The following is a 21,384-nucleotide window of genomic DNA, read 5'->3' as shown; positions in this document are numbered from 1 at the left end:
TGGCCAGCCTCTGTCCCAGGGGACCCCCTGTTCCCTCCCCACCTTCTCTAGGAACAGTCAGCACCTGTGGGAAGGTCTATCACCTTTGTTGAGTCTTTTAACACAGAAAATTCAAGGGTGATTCATTCATCCACACAAAGCTAACATCTCATCCACCCAATGTTGTAGTGCCTGAGTCACCCAAGCCTGATGCCGTCAGTAGTTGAGGCTGTGATTACGCCTCAGCACGACTTCCAGGGTGTTTTATCAATGAGGCCCCCACTAATATACAGCTATAATTTGCTGGTAATTTGTTGCTATTTTTTTTCTTTCTTTCTTTTTTTTTTTTTTCAAATCCATGTGGGTCTTAGGGGAGCATGAAAGCTTGGAAACGATGAAAAGGCTTTGTCTGCTGGCCTCTGTCCCTCCATCTGCCTGTGTCCCTGCTTCTCCTCTTCTCTTTTCCAATTGATCTTCAGGTAACAGGTAGAGCACTGGATTGTGAATCCATAACCCTGGGTTCTGACTCTGGCTCAGAAGCTAACTCCTGAGCAAGCCACTTCTCTCTCTGTGGCCCTGTCCTAAGACAAAGGTGTTGGCCAGGAAAAGAGCAATGACAGCTAAGAGTCACTGAGCATGTCCTTTGTGCCAGCCCTTCTCTAAGCACTTGATGTGTGTCAACTCATTTAATCCTTATTGCATTTCCGAGAGGGAGGCAGCATGATTACCCCATTTCATAGATGAGGAAATGGAGCACAGGAAGGTTAAGTAATTTAGTCAAAGGGTCATAAAAACAGCAGATCTGGGATCTGGACTCAAGCAGTTCAGTTCCAGAATCTTTTCTTCTTAATTCTTTCACCTCCCAGGAGAACACCAGATCCTTCTGATGCTGACATCCTGAATCTCTCTCTGAGGCCCACCCCATAACCAGCAGTCCCCTAAAGACCATACCATGACTAGCAGTCCCCTAAAGGCCTCCTGGCTCTCTGAGGGGTCAGGGCTGAGATGCCCACCTCGCACATGCAAATGAGTGGCTGGAGGATTAGGGTCACAGAAGTGCCATTGAAACCAAGACCCACACAACTTGAATCTCAAAGATCTGAGATGGGCAAGGAGAAAAACATGCCTCTGGACAGAGGGAAAGGCAGGCAACTCTTCCCTCCCTGGTTCTGCCAGGCAGACTGGGTCCTCAAGTGGAGATCCTTCAGACCAAGGATTTTACCAGTGGTTTCCGGCTTCTCCAGGGGTGAAAGAATAAGCCTCATTAATAATGTCCAAGGCACCAACGTCAGCCTGGAATCACTGATCTTTGTTTAATGATTCAGAGCCCTCGGGGGCTCACAAGACCTCCAAAGGGCCATCATGGATCTGGACTCTCACTTCTCTGATGCTGTGTGGGCAGCTGACCAGTAGGGAGTTGGGAAGGGTCCTGCATGGTAGCAGCATCAACAGCAACTGTCACCTCCTTGCTAATGCATGGAGTTCACAGCAATGTAGTGCTCTGCCAGTCACTTAGAATAGAAAACACTTGGCAAAAGGAACCATGTCTGTGATCTTAGGCCTAGAAGAGACCTCAAGAACTTACCCTGTCCTTGCCCCTGCCTTCAGCTGAGTAAAACACCATTCTCTCCATTTTATAAATGAGGAAGTTAAGGTTTGGAGGGTCAAGTGACTTGGAGAGTCAGGTAGCAGGTGGCAGAGCCAGGGCTAGAATTGGAAAGAATGAAGGTAGAGCTGGGGGGAGGGGGTTCCCCAAGCGGTGTTAATGGGCCCCCCCTTGGCTGCCAACAGTGGGTGGTGGTGTGGGGAGGAAGGAAGCAGTGGTTGCAGGCTGCTCTGGTTCATTCAGAGGTCGCTTTGCATCCAATGAATGACTCAATCAGTCATTCAGACACCATTCACTCATCAAGAGCTCTCCATTCACACCGGAGCTGACTAAGCCACCTCCTCATGGCACCTGAGAGCTGGATGGAGTGGTTGGGGCAGCCAGCTTCACAGAAGGGCCGCCAAGAAACTCAAGTGTGCAGACACCCCCACCCCAACCCCCAACTGTTATACCAAACCTCATAGCATGAACTCTGTGGGCCTGTTACCAGCAGCCAGGCTCGGCTTGCCCTCTCACACTAACCAAATAACTCGGAAGTCCAAAAGTTGGTGCAAGGACTGGAAGCTTTATTCAAATAACTGGCATCTGGGAGATGACCAGGCTAAAGTCATCCCACCTTCTGATGCCTGTTCTGGGGTTTATAAAGGAGAAGATATGGGAAGTGAATTAAGGGTTTTGTCCTGCAGAAAAGGGGGAGGCTGGTCACAGGATTAGCAGAGGGTCTGAGTCAGATGTCAGGGTTCTATGATGGACTGGATGCTTTGGCATCATGGAGTCTGCAGGTGGTGGACTGGCCAGCTTTAAGGATGTTATTTCAGGGTTGGAGTCCTTATTTTCTAGGCAGACCTCAAAGACAATAACCTCAGTCAGGCATCACTGGAACATAAAAACACCTTAGTTGTACCTGTAACTAATGTGGATTCAATTTTCTTTTAAGAAAGAGGTGAGTTAATAATCAGCTAGGGTGCTTTGCCTTTTCTTGGATTTCCTCTGTTTGCAGTTAATTAGGGAGGTAAGAAAAAAAAGAAAAAATAGTTTCAATTCTTAATTGTATGTGCACAACATCTATAGTAAATCAGCATAAGAGGGTGTAATGGGAGACAGACAGAAACAAACTTTTGAGAAGGATACTTTTGGGGCATGATTTCATCTCTGGGCAATTTCAGCCATATGGTCAGTTTCTTATTTCCTCTACTAATCTCAGGAACTGATGATTAGCCGTTCCCAAGTCAATGGCTAACTGATATTTTCTGCTTGGTCTTAGTTACCCCAAAGATGGCCGTTCTCTGGCTAAGGTCCCTTTCAGGCTGACCATGAGCCAGGGCATCATTGTATCTCCTTGCCCTTCTTTCTTCTTTGCCCTACCTCCTTCATCTATTTCTTATCCTGCTATTGCCCCAGATCCTCTTCGGGACAAGGCAGGATGTGGATCAGTATGCAGAGGATCATTTCAGAAGTGAATGTGGCGCACAAGAACCAGGAGAGGCCCCCAAGTCTCCTGGAGGCTCTGGGGATGGGGCTGGCAGGATGATAGAAGGCGGCCTGGCAGGGAGAGAGCTGGCATCTGTGTGCCAAGCTGAGTGGATGGCCGTACCTTGTGCCTGGCTGCTTCCCTTATTCCTTAGAGGGGCTCCAAGGGGTCAGGCAATCAGTCAGGCCTGACCGAGCTCCTTGTCTGCACCCCGTGCCCGCAGGCTCCAGGCAGGGGACAGAAGAGGCTGTAGCCCCCTAGTCCAGGGGCTCACCATGGCATACACATGTCAGCTTTTCCATCCAAAGGGATTTTCACACGTACCATCATGGTTAGGGTTCACCACCATGTTATGAGAGGACCTGCTGATGTAACATACCCATCTTGCAGATGAGGAAACACTCATTCTTTCATCCTTTCAATCAGTACTTGTTGAGTCTCTAGGTCACAGGCACTGGTCTAGGCCTTGGGGATACAATGGTGAGCAGAGGATGCCTGCCACTGTGGCTTTCAGTAGTGGAGGAGAAGGTAGGCATCACCCAAATAAATGCAAACTTGGGACTGTGCGAAGAGCTCTGAGGGAGTCACACTGTGCTGTGACAGCCTATCACAAAGAAATTTGACTTTCTTGGGGAGGTCAAAGGTGCTTTCCTGAGGAAGTGATTCTTGAGCTAAGAAGGCATTAGATTAGTTAAGAGGAGAAAAGGAGAGAGGCCATCAGAGCATGTGCAAAGTCCCTGTGGCAAGAGAATGTCAAGTCTAAGGACTGGAGTTTGTGGAAGCATAGAAAAAGAGTGGCTAGAAATGGAGGGGTTCTTGGGGCTAAGGCATGTGGACAAGGTCAGCCTGGCAAGGCAGGAGCATGGACAAAACTCTTCTTCCAGTGATCAGGTGAGTTCTCAAACAGAGAATGAGCTGCTATGACAGCGAGTAATGGAAGACGGGGGCTGGGCTCCCCCTTGAAGCATGGGGACACCTCCTAGAGAAGGTGGATTGAACTGAGTTCTGGAGTCTAGGCTGATCTTAAGAGGGGAGAGGGAACGTGAAGCATAAGCATGGCCTGTGTAGAGAGGAGTGGGGGCTTTCTGGCTGGACAGAGGAGAGATGACCCCTGGAGTTCAAAGGGGCTTAAGGGAAGGTGCCCTGGGAAGGCCTGATGTCACTGAAATTGTACTTTCCTAGATGTTTTGACTAACATCTGGTGGCTTTTCTCATTTCCAAAGTTAGAAGATGTGGGAGAAGTCATTGAAAAAATTCGGATTGGCCATGATAACACAGGCATTAATCCTGGGTGGCACTGCTCCTACGTGGACATCCGCAGGCTCCTCCCAGATAAAGACGTGAGTTTTTGACTGGACTGTCCTGCTATTTCTTTTGCCCCTTTCCAGAAGAGATTCAAGGCAGATTCCTTGTAAGAACCTGCTGGCTACTTCAGCCTTACTGAGATGAAACCTCCTGAGGAAAGTTCACCCCATTCACTCAGAGTGAAGGAACTAGCTCAGATCCATGGCAGAATCTTCTAGAACCTGATTTAATGGTCAAGGTGCAAGGTCTGGCAACCATGTCTCTGTTCCCTGCCTTAAGTCCATACTACTTGTGAGTGACCAGCAAGCCCTTCCTGCTACTCAAGGTCAGCTCACATAAGAAAATTCACCCCAAGGGCCGGCCCCATGGCTCACTCGGGAGAGTGCAGCGCTGGTAGTGCGGAGGCCGTGGGTTCGAATCCTATATAGGGATGGCCAGTGCGCTCACTGGCTGAGTGTGGTGCGGAGGACACCAAGCCGAGGGTTGCTATCCCCTTGCCGGTAAAAAAAAAAAAGAAAGAAAGAAAAAGAAAATTCACCCCAAACAACTTGGAAAACATTCTGAAATCACAAAATTCTAAACCTAGGAGATAGCTCTCAGTCATGGCTGTGGCTATGAATGACTTGGGAGCAATTTAAAAGTATAGATCCCCCTCCCCTTAACCACTGAATCGGAGTCTCTGGGATGGGGTTCAGATATGTATTACTAAGTGACCCCGGGAACCCCAGCCTTCAAAAGGTAGCCCTTGATGTGGTTCAAGTCTTTAAGTAAGACTGGATCTACTGAAATTGGGGCAGGGACAAGGAGGCTCCCCGTGCATACTGACATGTGATGAACCCCTGAAGTCGGCAGCTTCCACATTAAGGACTAATTTTACTCTTTCCTCCTCACCCCAGGGTACAGAGACCTTGACTTTCCCATGCGATCGGTGGCTTGCCACCTCCGAGGATGACAAGAAGACCATTCGAGAACTGGTCCCTTATGACATCTTCACTGAGAAATACATGAAAGATGGGTCCTTAAGACAAGTCTACAAGGAAGTGGAGGAGCCCCTGGACAGTAAGTGTGGTGTGGTCACCCTCAGCATCATCGGCAGCTCCAGGACCATGGCTATCCCTTGGAGAGCACCTTCCCTGTGCCAGACGGAGCCTTTTCACAGTAGGAGGAGGGTCTACTGTTATCTCCGTTCTGTAGAGGGGACAACTAAAGCTTATAGAGACATATAACCTGCCCAAGCTCACACAGCTAATGAATGGCAGAGGTTTGTGCTCAGATCCTTTCCTGGTCCGACTTTGTGATAATACACCCATATATGGGGTGTCCCATGCCTGAATTATCCTGGCCCTTATTTTCTCCCTACTCTTTGTCCATTTGGCTACCAATCTCTGTGGCTTAGTCCTCTCTGCTCTTGCTGGATCTGGCTGTCCCTACTTGGCATGAATCAAGAAACGTCCTGGATTAATATGCAACTGGAGCTGTTGTGTATCTGCTCTCAGCGGTTGGGTTCAGCTTCAGAGTGCCCAAGGTCATGAGTTCGTTTTCTGTATGGGCCAGTTACCTTTGTCCTTTCTTCATCGATGTGGTTTTCTCTGTAAGATTTGCATCAACCTGACCATCCACTTCCTGTACTTCCTCCTCCTTTGCTTTGGTGACACCACCAAATAGTCCACGGAGCACTGGTGTCCTTTCTCATGCCAGGTGGTGTTTGTCAAGGCTTGGTCCTCAGCCTCCTTGTCTCCCTCTTTCTACATTGTGTAAGTGTATATGTGTATGTGCATGCGCACATTCTTCCGGGAACACATGGACAGTCACGCCTCTGTTTTGATCAGCGTTGGCATTGTCCCTGTCTGTCCCCGTGTTATTCATCAGCCATTCAGCTCTGAATAATCATTAGCTATTTCAAAAATCAAATTCACTTGCAAAACACAGACTTCCTACCACTGATGATATACAAAAGAATACTAGGGGTCTCTCCAACAGGGCAGTCTCCAACAGAGAAGCTCCAGATGCTTGGAAATACAGTTTAAATGTGTTGTGTTGCCTTCTCAAAAAAGCTGGAGTAAGATTCCAGGTCCCATAAGGAGCCAGGGAAACAGGTCTTTCTGCCCACCAAGCTGATAAGACAGTCAAAAAATAAAAGACAAATGTTGTTTTCCCTTTTTATCACTGGAAGTAAAATGGCTATAGCTCTAACATTCCTTTAATCTGGTTTTCACTCACTTAGAAATAAAAACAAGTGTTCCCTCAATAGCATGCCTTTCCCTACTCATATTTCTTTTTCTACATTTTCCCCGCTATTAAATCTGGGAGGGCAAATTCCTTTTGTACTTGGACCCCAGAGGACACCCTAGAAAGCTGTCCCAGTGGCACACTTGGGCTGTTCTGTATGAATAGCATGCCATGAAACCCACTCAGAGCTCAGTGATGTTTCTAGGGAAACATCTTTCCACTGATGAGCTGTGTGGCCTGGGTGGGATGGGGAGGGAGGAGGTTCCAGAAATAGCTGAATCTGACTGTATAAGTGCATTGCTCAGCACCCAGAAGCTGAATCAGTTTGCCTAATTGCAAAGGGCTGGAGAAAGCAGTGGGGTGGGTGGGTGGGGGAGTAGGAAGGTCATTTCATCACAGCCACTAGTGACACAGCATCCCATGCAAGACTAGGGCTCCTAGAAAGGGTATCCTAACAAGCCTGCCCCACCTGCAGTTACTTCAGGTGTGGCGCAGGCCTGAATGCACACCTAGGAAGTGGATGGTAGGGAAAAATGAAGGGCTAAGACAGTCTACTGTTGAGTCTAAACTGTGACAAGATTCCTAATGTTACCTCATGTCAGTACTAGCGAGACAGGATTGGGTAATGTTGACTCTTTTAAGGAACAAAGAGAGATTTTATTGAGTAATGTAGCACATGAAATGCTGAGTGGATTCTGCACTAAGCTGAGTGGGGGTGGGGGCAGTGTGATTAGTCCCTGGTTTCTGCCCGTGGTGGGAGGCAGGCCTCTGCTGATCAATTCTTCCAATGCACCAGGGAGCTTTAGAGAGCAGGGGGTTGGGTGGGGCCACCAAGGCATGGAAGATGGGTGCAGAGAGGGTTTGGAAAGGGGGTGTAAGATGGGGTTGAATTCAGGGTTGGATGTGTGAGTTAGTGATGTTTTGACCAGCGATAATATTGTCCATGTCAGTGTGCATGTTATTCATCAGATACTCAGCCAAGGTGGAGATTTCCGGTAGGAGGGAATTGGGCTGGAGATACAGACTTGGAAAACTCAAGGAAGTCAACACCAGGATGTGCAAAATGAGGGCTGAGGAATGTGGATGGAACTCAGGAGACCCTGGTGTCCAAGGGGTGGGCAGAAGCGTAGAAGCTCATAAAGCTACTTAAGAGGGAGCATGCAGAGAGGCTGACGGAGAGAATAGTGCTCAAAATCCAAGGAAAATAAGAAAACACTAGGAACCATGTTGTGGGTGTGACTGTGTTCCATAATCATGGGTATGAGCAACTCACATTACCTTATTTTCCTAAATTTAATGAAATGTGGTTCTGAGCCCACTTGCAAGGGTTCATAAGAAAGTCCATCTCAGTCACTGCAGGGAGGGGGAATTCCCTTTCCAGGGATCTTATAAGAATCCTGAGGCTCAGAGGAGGGGCCTGGCCTTAGTCCAGAGTGAGTTCCACCCCCGCCTGTGCTCCCTGCCGCACGGTGCCACTGCTGCTGTGGTTTCTTTGCCAACGCTCAGGTATCACTTCTCTGGGTGGCCAGGAACACTCCTGCATAAACCTGGCTTTGCCAGGAGACCCTCTCGTCCACCCTTGAGGCCTCCTTCCAGCTTTAAGTCTCCAAATAAGCCCGGTGGCCAGCTCCCTGCTGGGTCTCTGTGTGCAAGTGAGGGATCCCTGCCACCAGTGGGTAATCGGAATCCTCAGCCCTCCCACGACAAGGGAAATTAACCTTCTTCCCAGTTTGGCCACTTCTACCTTTCATCTCAAAGCTTCAGCTACCACCCGTCTCCCTTGCAGACAATCCAGCTTAGCCCTCTCTTCTTTGGCCTGAAACTCAAAATCTCTTAGGATGGAGGAATATGGTGAGGGAACAAAGAATCTCAGCCGTCATAAAAACCCGAGATTTGCCTCTCCCCTGGGTTGGAAAAAGAGATATTTTATTCTTCCCTGATGAGTCTATCCAGCAAAATGAAAACAAACACCATTAGTTTTTACTTTCCTTAATCATTTTTAATAACTGTCACACCGATACTTATTGAGCCCTTCCCACAGGCCATGGGAGACAAAGGAGAGGGTGGTGGTCACTGTGGCTTTGGTGAGAGGAGTTTTCCTGGAGCACTAGGGGAAGGAAGGAGTGGTCATAGGTTGAAAAACAAATAAAAACAAGGAAATCAACACTGAGGGGAAACTATTCTTTCAATATCTGATTTTTTCCATAAACCAGTTAGAAGGTTCTGGCACTGACATTTGTCACCCTGAAACAGGAAGGCATATTATTGTCAGTGTGCCATGGCAGGTAGATGTGGTGGCCACATGTGGACACATTTCAGGCAGCTTCCTGAGTTCATCTCCCTGGACACTGTAGGTGGCTGTACGGGTGGATGGTTTGAGGGATGCTCAGAAAAGTCTCTTCCTTTGGGTTTCCAAGAGCTCACCTGTGTCCAGATCAGATGCGCAAACTTCCCGCAAGAGAATTCACACAGAATTGTGCTGAATATGCACAGTTGAGCACGTAAAAGGAAGACACTAACTCCTCAAGGTCTGGGCCAGAAGCTTAATACCTCCTGCAGATCCAGTTCACCCAGACCTAAAGTGCTGTCGTTCTTTTCTTTCCTTTGTCTGTCTGTCTTTCCAACTGCCTGCCCAGTTGTGTTGTACTCGGTGCAGATCTTCACAGGGAACATTCCCGGGGCAGGGACGGATGCCAAGGTCTACATTACCATCTATGGAGACCTTGGGGACACCGGGGAGCGGTACCTTGGCAAGTCGGAGAACCGTACCAACAAATTCGAGAAAGGAACGGTATGAGGGGCACGCCGAGTTTACCCCTCTTCCCTTCTCCTCCCCAGGTCCAGCTATCTGGGCACCAGCTCTTCTTAATCCCCAGGGATGTCTGGGAGCTTTGTGGGATGCCATGTACCCTCATTTGGGCTTTTGTCCTTGGCCCTCTCCCTCTGCATATGTAGCTCGTCTTCCTCTCCCAGGTGTGCACCCCCGCTGGATCCTGCATGTGGGAGTGGGATGGGACAGAAGGTAGGGCTTGGGCAAGAGAAGGCCTGCTTAAGCCCCAGGTTGTTGGCTGTAGGGGACTGCATCATCTTCAGAAAATCCAGTTCACTGTGGCTGGTACATAAATGCAGAGGTGAATGTTGCAGAGTCGGGGGAAGGGGGCTGTCCCAACAGAGTCTGGAACTGGGGGTCTGGAGGCCTGGTTCCGCCATCACTCCTTATCTTCTTTGGCCTCAGTTTCCTCATCTATAAAGTGAGGGGTCAGATATGAATAAACTAAATTGTGTTGTGCAGAGTCCTGGGTGACACAGAGGCCCTTGGGAGTCACAGTGGTGGGGGTCAGGGTAGACAGGTACCCCACTCCCACCAAGGTGGATCCACTTTGGCCTGGTCTATCTGTTGAAATACCAAGCAAGCCCTCATTAAGCAAAGAGTTCTGTGCTGTAAAAAGGCTTGAAAACCCCATGACTAGACTTTGTCTAAGGCTCTTCCAGCTCTGACATGCTGTGGTTTTACAGAAAGGAAGAAGTCTGTCCAGAGGGGCCTCTAAAGGAGGGCATTGCCAAATTTCCCTTCCCACAAGCTTGGCATCCCTCTGCACCTCAGCTGCTCTGTCCTTACCCTTTCTGCCTTACTCCCGTCACCTGATCCTCAGCCTCTTTTCCTTCCCCTCTCATTCACCCAAATCACCCTGAAATCCACACAGGCCACGCTAACTCCACAGGGAGATCAGATTAAGGAGACTGGCTCAAAACCCAATCTGTGGTCTTGCCCGTGACCGTGCATGTGTGGGGATTTCGTGCATCAGCCAATGGGTATTTATCAAGAGTCTTAAGCCTGACCCTCAGCCAGGCATGACCCTTAGCATTGAACCACTTGGGAATGGTGAGGAGGAAATTAGCCCTGGGACAAGAAAAGCAGGTGTTATCTAAGCTGGTCTGCAGCTGGCTGGTGACCCCATGAGCCAGGTCACATGGCAGGAGCCCCAGGCTGGCCACCAGGTCCTTGGGAGTCAGGCCCCAGCACTCCCATTCGCTTGCTCCATCATCCAGATGTGAACCATTTACCTTTAACTCCCGCTTGCTGCTTTTGAAGTGGGAACAGTAATGGGATTGCTAATTAGACCCCTGGGCTGAAAAACATGACAAGATGTAAGAGCACTTTGTATCAGGGAGAAATCATTGAAAACATACACACACACACAACCTCCACAATATATATAATTGTTCACTGTCCTTGCAATGTAGCTAGAAAGAGGATTGTCCTCTTTGCATTTTGGAAAAATGGAATGTCAATGAGGTCAAGTGATTCATGTGATGTCCCTGATTTTGCACTTGGGACATGCTTATCAGGTGCCCAGATACTGGGTTCAGATCACCTGGCATTGATATTTACTAGCTGTGTGATCTTGGAAAAGTTACTTAACATCTCTGTGCCTCTGTTTTCTCCTCCACAAAAAAGAGTTAATCTGTGGTTATTGCAAAAGTCAACTGAATTAGAACACGTGAAATACCGAGAACCATGCCTGGCACAGAGTTAGCTCTTTGCCTGTGCTGGGTGTTGTCAAGGCTTGGGAGAGCTCATCTGTCCCCTGCCTACATTGGTGCCTGGTGCTGATGTCTGGTGAATGCACTGTAAAAACAGCAGTGTGCAGCATATGGCTGATCAACTTTTATTCACGGCTGTATTCACAGAGCCAGGCCAAGAGTGGGTGCTCAATAAATGTGTTGAATGAATAAATGAATGAAAGTATAAATGAAGGTGATGAAATTCGTTCTCCCCTGTATTCAGATTCAATTTTCTGCCCCATTGCTTTCTCCTCCTGACCTCTAGTTTAGATGTCCCATCTGGGGAACTGAAGCTACTTCTGGATCAGTACTATATGTGAACTTAAGTTCACTGCTGTTCATCTAGAAGCGTCCACTTCTCTAATCATTTTCTCTAGAACCCAGGAGTCATCCTGGGCATGCTTTGCCTGGCAGCACCCCCCCACACCCCCACCCACTCCATCACCAGGTCCCAGCGATCCTCCTTCTGAGTAGCTTCAGATCTGCAGAGTCAGGACTGTCACCTCTCAGCCGCCTCACCTCCCCTCACCTACTGAACCAGCCTGACCTCCCGCTTCACCCCGCCACCCAGTCCATCCTCCGGCTTCCTCAGTTAACCTATCCGAGGCCGAGGGCGTTGCTCCCTCACTCCCACCCTTCAGGTGCTGCCCGTGGATCCCAGATCTGACCTGAATCCTTCAGGGCCCTCTCTGCCAGCCTGCCTAGAATGTCCCCTACGGACTACTGGGCCCAGTGTCCAGGATGTCCCACACTCTCTCCTGTCTCCGCATCTTTCCAAACATTTTCTATGCATACATGAACACATGCCCATAGAAAATAGATAATGCTGGCCTGTGGTTTTTAGTTTTTTACATAAAAGGCATCATTCTATATAAACCCTTCTTCAACTTGCCTTTGGCATTCAGTGGGATGTCTTGGAAATCTCTCTCTGTCAGGATATTCAACCATAGATGGAGCTGGTGCTTCTTTGTAACCATCACACACACAACATCCTACAGGAAAGACTTTGCCAGAGTTATTTAGCTGTTCCCCAAGCGCTAGACCCCCAGATGGCTTCCAATTTTTCTCTGTAAAAATTTTCCTGCAACAAACATCCTTGTGCACATGTGAAGTTCTCCCCCAGGAAAGATGCAAAGAAGTGGAATTGCTGTGTCACAGAGTGCACCCATTTTCACTTTAGTGAACTCAGTCAATTGCCAATGCCCCAGGACTGCACCAATGCACACCTGCTGTCAGCGGGCACCACCTGCTGCCACTCACCTGCAGTTGCCTCAGCCTGTGGGCTGACCCCACCTTGGCTGACTGCAAAGCCCAGCCCCCATCTACAACTTAGTGCTGCCACCTGGAGACGCTTCCCAGCCCTGCCTCTAGTGCTCACACAGGTGGTTGTTCCTGCCACCTTGACTGTAATTATCCATCCTGTCCTCTCCCCCTACTAGATGGTGAAGTCCTGAGGGCAGAGGGTGTCCTATTGTATTCATTGCTAAGTTCCCAGGGCTCATTGCAGTGATTTACATAGTATCCACACTCAGCAAAACTTTTGGAAGGAAGTTGGTGTCATCAGGGCTACCTGTCTCCCCCAGTCCCATCCTCTGGCTCCTGCCTCCCACTTTCAACCTCTGTCTTGCCCCGTCTCAGCCAAGGCCTAGAATGCACACTGCAATAAGCTCCCCTTGAAGAATCCAGGCACACATAGTTGACGTCCACTTGACTGAAGTTAGAATCAGGGATATCACACCCCACACAAAACCCTTGTGTACCTATGTTCCAGAGCTTTGTCCCCTAAGCCCTTCTATGGGCTCACCTCCCCCAGAGCCCTCGCCCCTCTTTACCTCCTCTCCTGCAGCCTAGCCTTACCGGCTCTTCTGACTCCCACCCAGATTCTCCCAGGAAATTTCAAGCCCCCTCCCATTATTCAAGATATCACCTCTATGGTAGCTTTTACCCTCTGGCTGCCACACCTGGGCTCATCCCAATTCTCAACATAACTAAGTTAACAAGACCTGCTGAGCACCCCTCATGTGGCTGCCAGGTCCCACCTCCACCCACACCGCTCATCAGAGTTCATCTTCCCAACACCCACAGACTTATCCCCAGAGGAATGTGGGTGAAGGCAGTTTTCTCCACAGTTTCATAAACTGAAGTGGACTATAAAATAGGGCCACGGTGGAAGTGAGGCCTTGGACACCAAGTGCTCAGTGATTGGGATTTGGGCCCGGAGGGCTTCCCATCTAGGAAGGTCCATTCAGCCCAACAATTAAGGAGGATGGAAGGTTCTGGAAGGATGGGGTTGAAGGGGGTTGAGGTGGGTCACTCTCCCCATCCGAGTCCCCATATCTGGACTCTCCAGGCTGACACCTTCATCATTGAGGCTGCTGACCTGGGCGTCATCTATAAGATCAAGCTCCGCCATGACAACACCAAGTGGTGTGCAGACTGGTACGTGGAGAAGGTGGAGATCTGGAACGACACCAACGAGGATGAGTTCCTGTTCCTGTGTGGGCGCTGGCTGTCCCTGAAGAAGGAGGATGGGCGGCTGGAGAGGCTCTTTTATGAGAAGGTGCAGCAAGGGGCAGTCGGGGTCCTTGGCTCAGCCATGCCCTGTCACTATCCTTATACCTGGGGGAGGCTCCCTGGGGCAGAAGGTGCTGGAGCTGTAACGGGCTGGGTCGTGCTTTTCTGGACAGGAGTACACTGGGGACCGCAGCAGCAACTGCAGCAGCCCTGCAGACTTCTGGGAAATCGCCCTGAGCTCCAAGATGGCCGACATTGACATCAACACAGTGACCGGGCCCATGGCTGACTATGTTCAGGAAGGTCCGGGTAAGCCAAGCAGGGAGCTCTTCAGAGGAGGAACAGACACATGGAAATGTTTTTAAGCTATTCTTGGATGGGCCATCCTTTAGTCCCACCATTATCAATGACTTAAATCTAATGCTTTGCAATTTACAGTTTTCACACATATTACCTATCTCATCCCCACAGCAACCCTGCAAGGTGAGGGGACAGGGATAAGCCCCCTTCACAGGTGGGGAAATAGAGGCTAAAAGACATTAGGGCGATGACACCCTTAAAGCACTGATCCACCACCCAGAGGGTCTGGTCATAAATGCTGCGCTCACTCAGACTTTCTGGATATAGATTCAGCCCAAAGGGCCTAGGACAACCAGACAGAGAATGACAGCAACAAGGGGAATCCCTCGTGTGTCAGCAGTGCATCACCCAAAGCACTCAGCCATGCTAACTTAGGCATGATGTGGTGTGTGGTGGGGGTGGGGGAAGAAGTTCTGAGCTGGTCGTTTGGAGACTAAAGTTCCATTTCTGGTTCGAACAGTAACATGTATGGCCTTGGACAAGTCACTTCTGTGGCTTCAGTTTTTTCATTTTCCATAAAACAGTATCATAATTTCCCTGGCAAGTTCATTTTGCCAACCAGATTTTTGAGATAAGGCACTTCTAATATCTGCTTACATATTATAACCACTTCTAGTGGCAAGGAGTAGATATTGAGTGGACAATTAGAATTCTGTGCCACACTACTTGAGCAAGATTTTATGCTGAGTAATCTGGTTTCTTTTGGAAATGAGTGCCTTCTAGAATTTTCATTTGCCATGTTACATATAATACTTTTTTATTGTTCTTCCCCAAATTCCTACTTTCTATGAGACCTTGCTTTTGCCAAGCTCATTTTTGCTGACTGTGGTAAGCTTTTCAGGTACATAATCCCTGTACTTGGTGAGAAGTTATTTTTCTTATCCTACTTCACATGGTAGTGCCAGGTTCAAGTAAGATATCTGGTCAAAAGGGCTTTTAGAAGCTTGACACTCCAAACAAGTGGCAAGAACTGTCTCTGGTCTTCATTTTGGGAGTCACCAATTCCTCATTCCTTGGAGAGTAGACACCAGTCTGAAAAGCTCCACTGGGCTTGTTCTCAGAGGCAGGGAGCTGAGATCAGTGCCCTCCGTACACGCCTGCTGCGTGGTGCCCTTGTCCACCTGGCCCATCATGAGGCTAGGCCTCCGCCCCCACCCCACCATGGTCTCTTGCAGTTATTCCCTACTATGTGTCGGTAACCACCGGGAAGCACAAGGACGCCGCCACCGACAGTCGAGCCTTCGTCATACTCATCGGGGAGGATGATGAGCTTAGTAATCGCATCTGGCTGGACTACCCCCAAGGGAAAAGGGGCTTTGGCTGTGGTTCTGTGGAAGAGTTCTACGTCGCAGGCTTGGATGTGGGTGTCATCAAGAAAATAGAGGTGCTGGCCCCTCAGGACCCTGTGATAGTGACCACCCCCAGGGAAGGTAGGAGCTGAGCAGTACATGGGTGGGAGGGAAGTGCAGGGAGGGCAGAGCAACCTTCCTGGAGCAACCCATCACCAGAGCAGGTATGGAGTAAGACCTCCCAGCCTCTATCATTGACTAGCTAGGTGACCTTGGGTGAGTCACCTGCCCCTCTGGGTCCCCATTTTCCACCCACCTGATGGGATTGCCCTATGTATTCATTTGCTATTGCTGTGTAGCAAATTACCACAAATTTAGTAGCTTTAAAAGATGCAAATGTGGGCCGACCCCGTGGCTCATGGGAGAGTGCAGCACTGGGAGTGCTGAGGCCGCAGGTTTGGATCCTATATAGGGATGGCTGGTGCGCTCACTGGCTGAGCGCAGTGCAGACGACACCAAGCCAAGGGTTACGATCCCCTTACCAGTCACAAAAAAATTAATTAATTAATTAAAATTAAAATTAAAAAATTAAAAAAGATGCAAATGTATTCCATCACAGTTTCACGAGTCAGGAGTCCAAATGTGAGTTAGCTGGATTCACTTTTTCAGGTCCCATTGGGCTGAAATCGAGTTGTATCCATGACTGTGATCTCCTCTGAGGCTGGGAGTCCTCTTCTAAGCCACCGATTGTCAGCAGAATCCACTTCCTTATGGCTATAGGTCTGAGGCCTTCAGTTCCCAGAGGCTGCCTGCCGTTCCCCACCATTGGCCCTCTTCAAAACCTGGCCGTTTGCTTCACCAAGGCCAATAGGAGACAACCTGTTCTGCTCCAAATCTCTCTTCTCCCACCTCTGATGTCTAGACCTCCTTTAAAGGGTTCACCTGATTAGGTCAGGCCCACCCAGAGTAATCTTTTGATTAACTCCAAGTCATCTGATTAGAGACCTTAATTACATCTGTGAAATCTCTTCACCTTCATGGGAGGGACTTGGGCCAGCGAGTGCACAGTACACTGAAAGGGAGCACTGAGAGAGGGGGCACAGAACAGAGAGGTCTTCCTTCCCAGTTATGCCCGGATCCTCATGGGTCTGGTGTGTCCCCTCCCAGCTCGGCCATGACGGGGCCTCCCCCGAGAGCTGCTGGCTGGTGGAGGAGCTGTGCTTGGCAGTGCCCACCCAGGGCACCAAGTACACTTTGCGCTGCAACTGCTGGCTAGCCAAGGATCGAGGCGATGGCATCACCTCCCGCGTCTTTGACCTCCTGGATGCCATGGTGGTGAACATCGGGGTGAAGGTAGGAGGGGGCACTGTGGATATGCATTGCATGGCAAGGGCAGTACAGGTTGAGGTGGGGAAACGGCAGGAGGGGAGTAGGAGACTCATCACTGGGGCACTGGTAGGGGCTGCAGTCTGGTATATGGTTAGACTCACTTTGCTAGGAGCCTGGAGACTGAAGTCTCTTCTGGTCCACTTCTGTGTAAACTCAGGCAAGACACCCAGCCTCTCTGGGCCTTTGTCATCTCAAAAACCTCATGGAAATAATGCTTTCCATCCTGTTCCATGTAAGATCTTGGCAAGAACCAGTGAGATCATGAACAGTCTATGAAGAGCTTTGCAAGATAAGAGCTCTACATAGACATAAACGGTTGTTAATCTCCAAAGGATGCTCCACCAGTAGGATGGTGATGGGGAGAAGTGGCATTTGGGATACTGTGAGCCTCTGGATCTCACAGTGTGGGGAATGCTGTCCGCATGAGACCCTCCTTAATTGGAAAAGCTTGGAAGGCAAGAGCACCGAGCTCCTGTCCTGGCTCCACCTCTAATTGGCCAAATGACCTGGGACAGGTTGTATAAACCCGCAGGTCAGGACCAGGCAGGAGGCAGGATGCCTGGATGCTGGATACCAAGAAACACAGATGTTGGTGGCCCAGAGACCTCTGGTTCACCTGACCCCGTTGGCTTCTCTTTTTCATAAGCTGTGGGATCAACAGAAAGCTCCAGCCCTTATCTCTATTCCTGAATCCGAACCAATGAGCTACTTGGTTTAGGTCAGAAGCTGTTCTCACAAAGGTGAGAAGAAATCACCTGGACCTGAGTGTGCCCTGCCTGTACTGTATATGAAAATGTAAGAAAGGGCTGAGTTCTGGGTTCTAAAAACCTTGACAGGCAATAGTGTGCGTACCTGCCCCTTCCCTGCAGGAGATCCAAAGAGCAGAATTTTCTACAGCACAGACACCCCCCTGCCAGTCTCTCACAGACGTCTCCATCTGTGGCCAGACAGACAGTGTGGGTGAGCACACAATTCCTCCAGGGACCTCCACCTTACTCAGTTCCCAGCCTGCATGTGCCTGTGTGTGTGCCGCCCCCCAGAACACATGCACACCCCACACAGTGCAGCTGCATTGCCCTCCAAGCCCTGCAGCCCAGGAGAATCCAGATCCACATGCCTGTTATTCACAGTACAAAAGAACACAGGCTTGTCACTTTACAAAGAACTCCAGGGTTCTTGGGACAGGCCATCTCCCCAGGACATCTGTTACCAGACTGGAATTACAAGAGCCCTGCTTCTGTCTCTTTTTGGAAACACACCTATTACATAAAAAGAGATGTGTCTGTGCAAAGGAGAGAAAGATAGATGCAGAGAACACAAGAGTTGGAGGGACCAGCCCTCAGGGGCCCGTCTCCATGGGCAGCCAAAGCACTAGTTTTGATCATTCTATTTTTCATGCCAGTCTGGATAAGAGTAAAAAAGTGTCAGGCTCCCACTTTTGTTCCTGGTAGCTCCTCCTGCCCATCGCAAACACCCCTGTTGGGTGGTCTGAGGGGATTTTCCTGGTAAAGCAAGAGGCTCTTCATGCATTCCCTCAGCAAGCATGTCCTGAACTTGTCCTGTGGGTCAGGCCTGCACCTAATACTTCAAACTTTGCAGTGTCACAGCAAAGATTCCAGATGCTGCTGAAAAAGCACCCAGCACCCACCAGGCACAATGGCAGGGGGCTTGACACTGTGATGAATAACTTTGGTTCTGAGTTTCAAGACTTCCGGGTAGTGGGGACCAGGCCCCTACACAGGTGGTGAAGGAACGTGGCAGCTGTAGGGGAAGGGAAGGGCCAGGTATGTCCAGAGGAGGCAGTCAGCCTGGCCTCTCCTCGCTGTGTGCATGAGCCTCTCCTGAAACTTCAGACCTCATTGTTAGTGCATGGACACCTGGTGAGAGGATGGTGTAAGAATCCAGGACCAGAGAATATTCCAGACCATTGATGTAGGTAATGCCCTATGCCATGAGGCTGGCTCACAGAGGAAGACCCAAGGCAGGGCCTCAGTGAAGGCCCCCCCATCCCCAGGGAAGAGCAGGCTGTTCCCTCACTCTGCAGCAGAGACAAAGGAAATACATCCTCTTTGGAGCAAACCTCAAGCAAAACAGGAAAGTCCCCATCTAAAGCAAAAATCATGTAAATAGGCAATCATCCCACTTCACAAACGGATTGAGGCAGAGCTCCCTTAAATGTTATGCCCGACAGTCCTCCTTGCTCACAGACCTCAGGGCATGGGCTGGCAGTGGCACAGAGTGGGGACGGACACCTGAAACTGCTGTTGCTTGTTGAGGCTTTACATATGGCAGGCCCAACTCCAGCAGCAATGTGAATTGTCTGTAGCTCTCACAATTCTGCCAAGTTTATCCCAATTTTATCACAGGAGAAGCAGAGGCTGGCGAGGGTGGGGCATTTGCCCAGATTCAACAGCTAGCATGTGACAGATCTGGGGTTCAAATGGAGCTCTGAATGGTTCCAAAAGCCACTGTCCTGCCACCATACACTGCGAGCACGGGTGGACTTAGGTTTGGAACTGACTGACGAAGGACCAGTTAACACCAGAGCTGTCAGTCATGTTTCCATCGCACCATGCATGCTCTATCAGAAGCTGAACTCCTCTCCAGGGCTGGGCTGGGCACAGTGGGGATATGAGAGGGTCAGACAAGGCCTGATTCTTTCCCTGCAGACATTTACAGTTGACTGGGGTGAGGGCTTTTTTCAGAGCCACGGAGCTCGGAGGGCGTATCTTCTTTCCTTGGCAAGACTGATGCAGGCTGGGTGGGGTTGGTACATTAAGGCCAAGGCTCAGGACCTGTGTCCCTCTCATGGCAGGTGCTTTATGAAATGACTGTGTGGACAGGTGATGTGGTTGGCGGGGGCACTGACTCCAACATCTTTATGACCCTCTATGGCATTAACGGGAGCACAGAGGAGGTGCAGCTGGACAAAAAGAAGGCCAGGTATCCGGAGGCAGCCCCTGCCCCACCCCCTCACTTCCAGTCCTCAGCCCTCTGCGCCATCCCCTCCTGCCCCCACCCACACCCCCCGCCTTCAGAGGCTACTGGTCCTCTCACAACCCCTGCATACAGCAGGGCCTTCCAGCTTCCACACCTTTGTCTATTCTGTCTCAATACTTTTCTCTTTCAGGGACTTGCTCAAATCTGCCTCCTCTAGGAAGCCCGCTGTAGTCGCCTCAGGCCATAGCAATCTCTTCCTTCCTTCTTTCTTTCATTTGCCCACTCAAAAATGTTTATTGTAAGGTCTGCAGATTAGTTGATAGCATTGTATTATTGTTAATTTCCTGGTACATTAATTGTACTATGGTAATGCAGGATGTTAACATTAGGGGAGGCCAGGTGAAGGGTACACATATGCTCTGTTCTATTTTTGCAACTTTTCTGTAAGCCTAATTGCAAAATAAAAAGCAGCCAACTCTCAAAACATTAAAAAAATGATTGAACACCTGGTCCATGCCAGGCACTGACTCAGGCACTGGAGAGAGGCAGTATGGCCAGGAGGGCACCCTCACTCACAGAGCTAGCACTTCAGGAGAACGACAGCAGGAGCACTAACCTTCACGTGGGCTTGTTTTGTGCCAGGCATTGTTCTAAACCTATATTCACACACCTAGCCCTTTCTACAACCCTAGGAGGGCTATTACTATTATCCCTATTCTACAGGTGAGGAAATGGAAGCTTAGCAATGCTCAGGGTCCTATAGCCAGTAAGCTGTGACACTGGAAACTGCACCCAGATGGTCCGCAGTCTGAAGCATTAGGTTCTACTGCCTCTTAATACAGTGATTAATAATAACAATAAATATGGACCTCCTGTGGTACTTATTGTCTGTGCCTTTCATTGGGTCCCCCCAAACAGTCCTGGGTTTTTGCTGGTCTTCTATATTCACCCATTGTTCCCCAAACATCCCTGATTCCTGACATCTTAGGAACCATAGGGGAGAGACTCAGAGCCCAAGCCAAGGATTTTGAAAACCCACCCGCAGCCACTTACTTCTGAACCCACAGAGCCCCTTCCCCCAGCTGGAGGGCAGGATCCAGGGTGGCTTCCTTTCTGAGTCTCTTGCATGCACGGGGCCCCCACTGAGTTCTGGATGGTGCTCATGAGGATGGTGCAGATGATGGTGATGTTGGTGATGATGGTGGTTTTGATGATAATTGTGATGATGGTGATGAAGGTGATGATAGGGACAAGGCTACTGAAGCTCTTGGGGACCAGGCAAGGACTTTTTCCCATGAGCAGGGCAGCTCATAAGAGCTGGAGCTTTGTCCATCCTCTGCTGCCCATCCCTGGGGATCTGATGAGGACAGTTTTTCCTGCCTTCTCTTAGTACTTCTGCTCTCTCATTCTGCAGTTCAATTCTGAATTCTTCCCAGAGCAACTGGCAATGGTAATGACAATAATGGCTAACATTTATTGAGCACTTACTTCATGCCAGGCACTACTGTAAGTGCTTTTTAATATATACTAACTCACAGCACCCCTGTTAGTATGCATTGTTATCATCTCCACTTTACAAATGAGGTGACTGAGACACAGAGAGGTGAAGTAGCTTGCCCAAGGTCACACTGCTAGTAAGTAGGGAAACTGGGATTTGAACTCAGGCAGTTGTGAAAATAAATGAAGGCCAAATGAGAACAGAGGCTATTTATTTAGAGCTTGCTATAGCAAGGGAG

The 21,384-nt window shown here is 49.5% G+C and overlaps 1 protein-coding gene across 3 annotated transcripts in view; it reads left to right on the top strand.

Annotated features, from left to right (window-relative positions):
- LOXHD1 (lipoxygenase homology PLAT domains 1) overlaps window positions 1-21,384 on the top strand; it is a 182,936-nt gene that overhangs the window by 126,920 nt on the left and 34,632 nt on the right. For 2 of the 3 annotated variants that reach the window (XM_063077310.1, XM_063077308.1), the window contains 8 exons: window positions 4,280-4,396; window positions 5,258-5,420; window positions 9,227-9,381; window positions 13,507-13,716; window positions 13,844-13,979; window positions 15,206-15,414; window positions 16,487-16,672; window positions 19,524-19,651. In XM_063077310.1, the coding sequence (XP_062933380.1) occupies window positions 4,280-4,396; window positions 5,258-5,420; window positions 9,227-9,381; window positions 13,507-13,716; window positions 13,844-13,979; window positions 15,206-15,414; window positions 16,487-16,672; window positions 19,524-19,651 (1,304 nt within the window). The remainder of the gene's footprint in view (window positions 1-4,279; window positions 4,397-5,257; window positions 5,421-9,226; window positions 9,382-13,506; window positions 13,717-13,843; window positions 13,980-15,205; window positions 15,415-16,486; window positions 16,673-19,523; window positions 19,652-21,384) is intronic. The other variant, XM_063077309.1, reaches the window with a different exon arrangement.

The sequence above is a fragment of the Cynocephalus volans genome, chromosome 13 (assembly GCF_027409185.1).
Source record: "Cynocephalus volans isolate mCynVol1 chromosome 13, mCynVol1.pri, whole genome shotgun sequence".
Taxonomy (NCBI): Eukaryota; Metazoa; Chordata; class Mammalia; order Dermoptera; family Cynocephalidae; genus Cynocephalus; species Cynocephalus volans.
The sequence above is the reverse complement of the archived record's forward strand: the minus strand, read 5'-3'. Positions and strand labels throughout refer to the sequence as shown.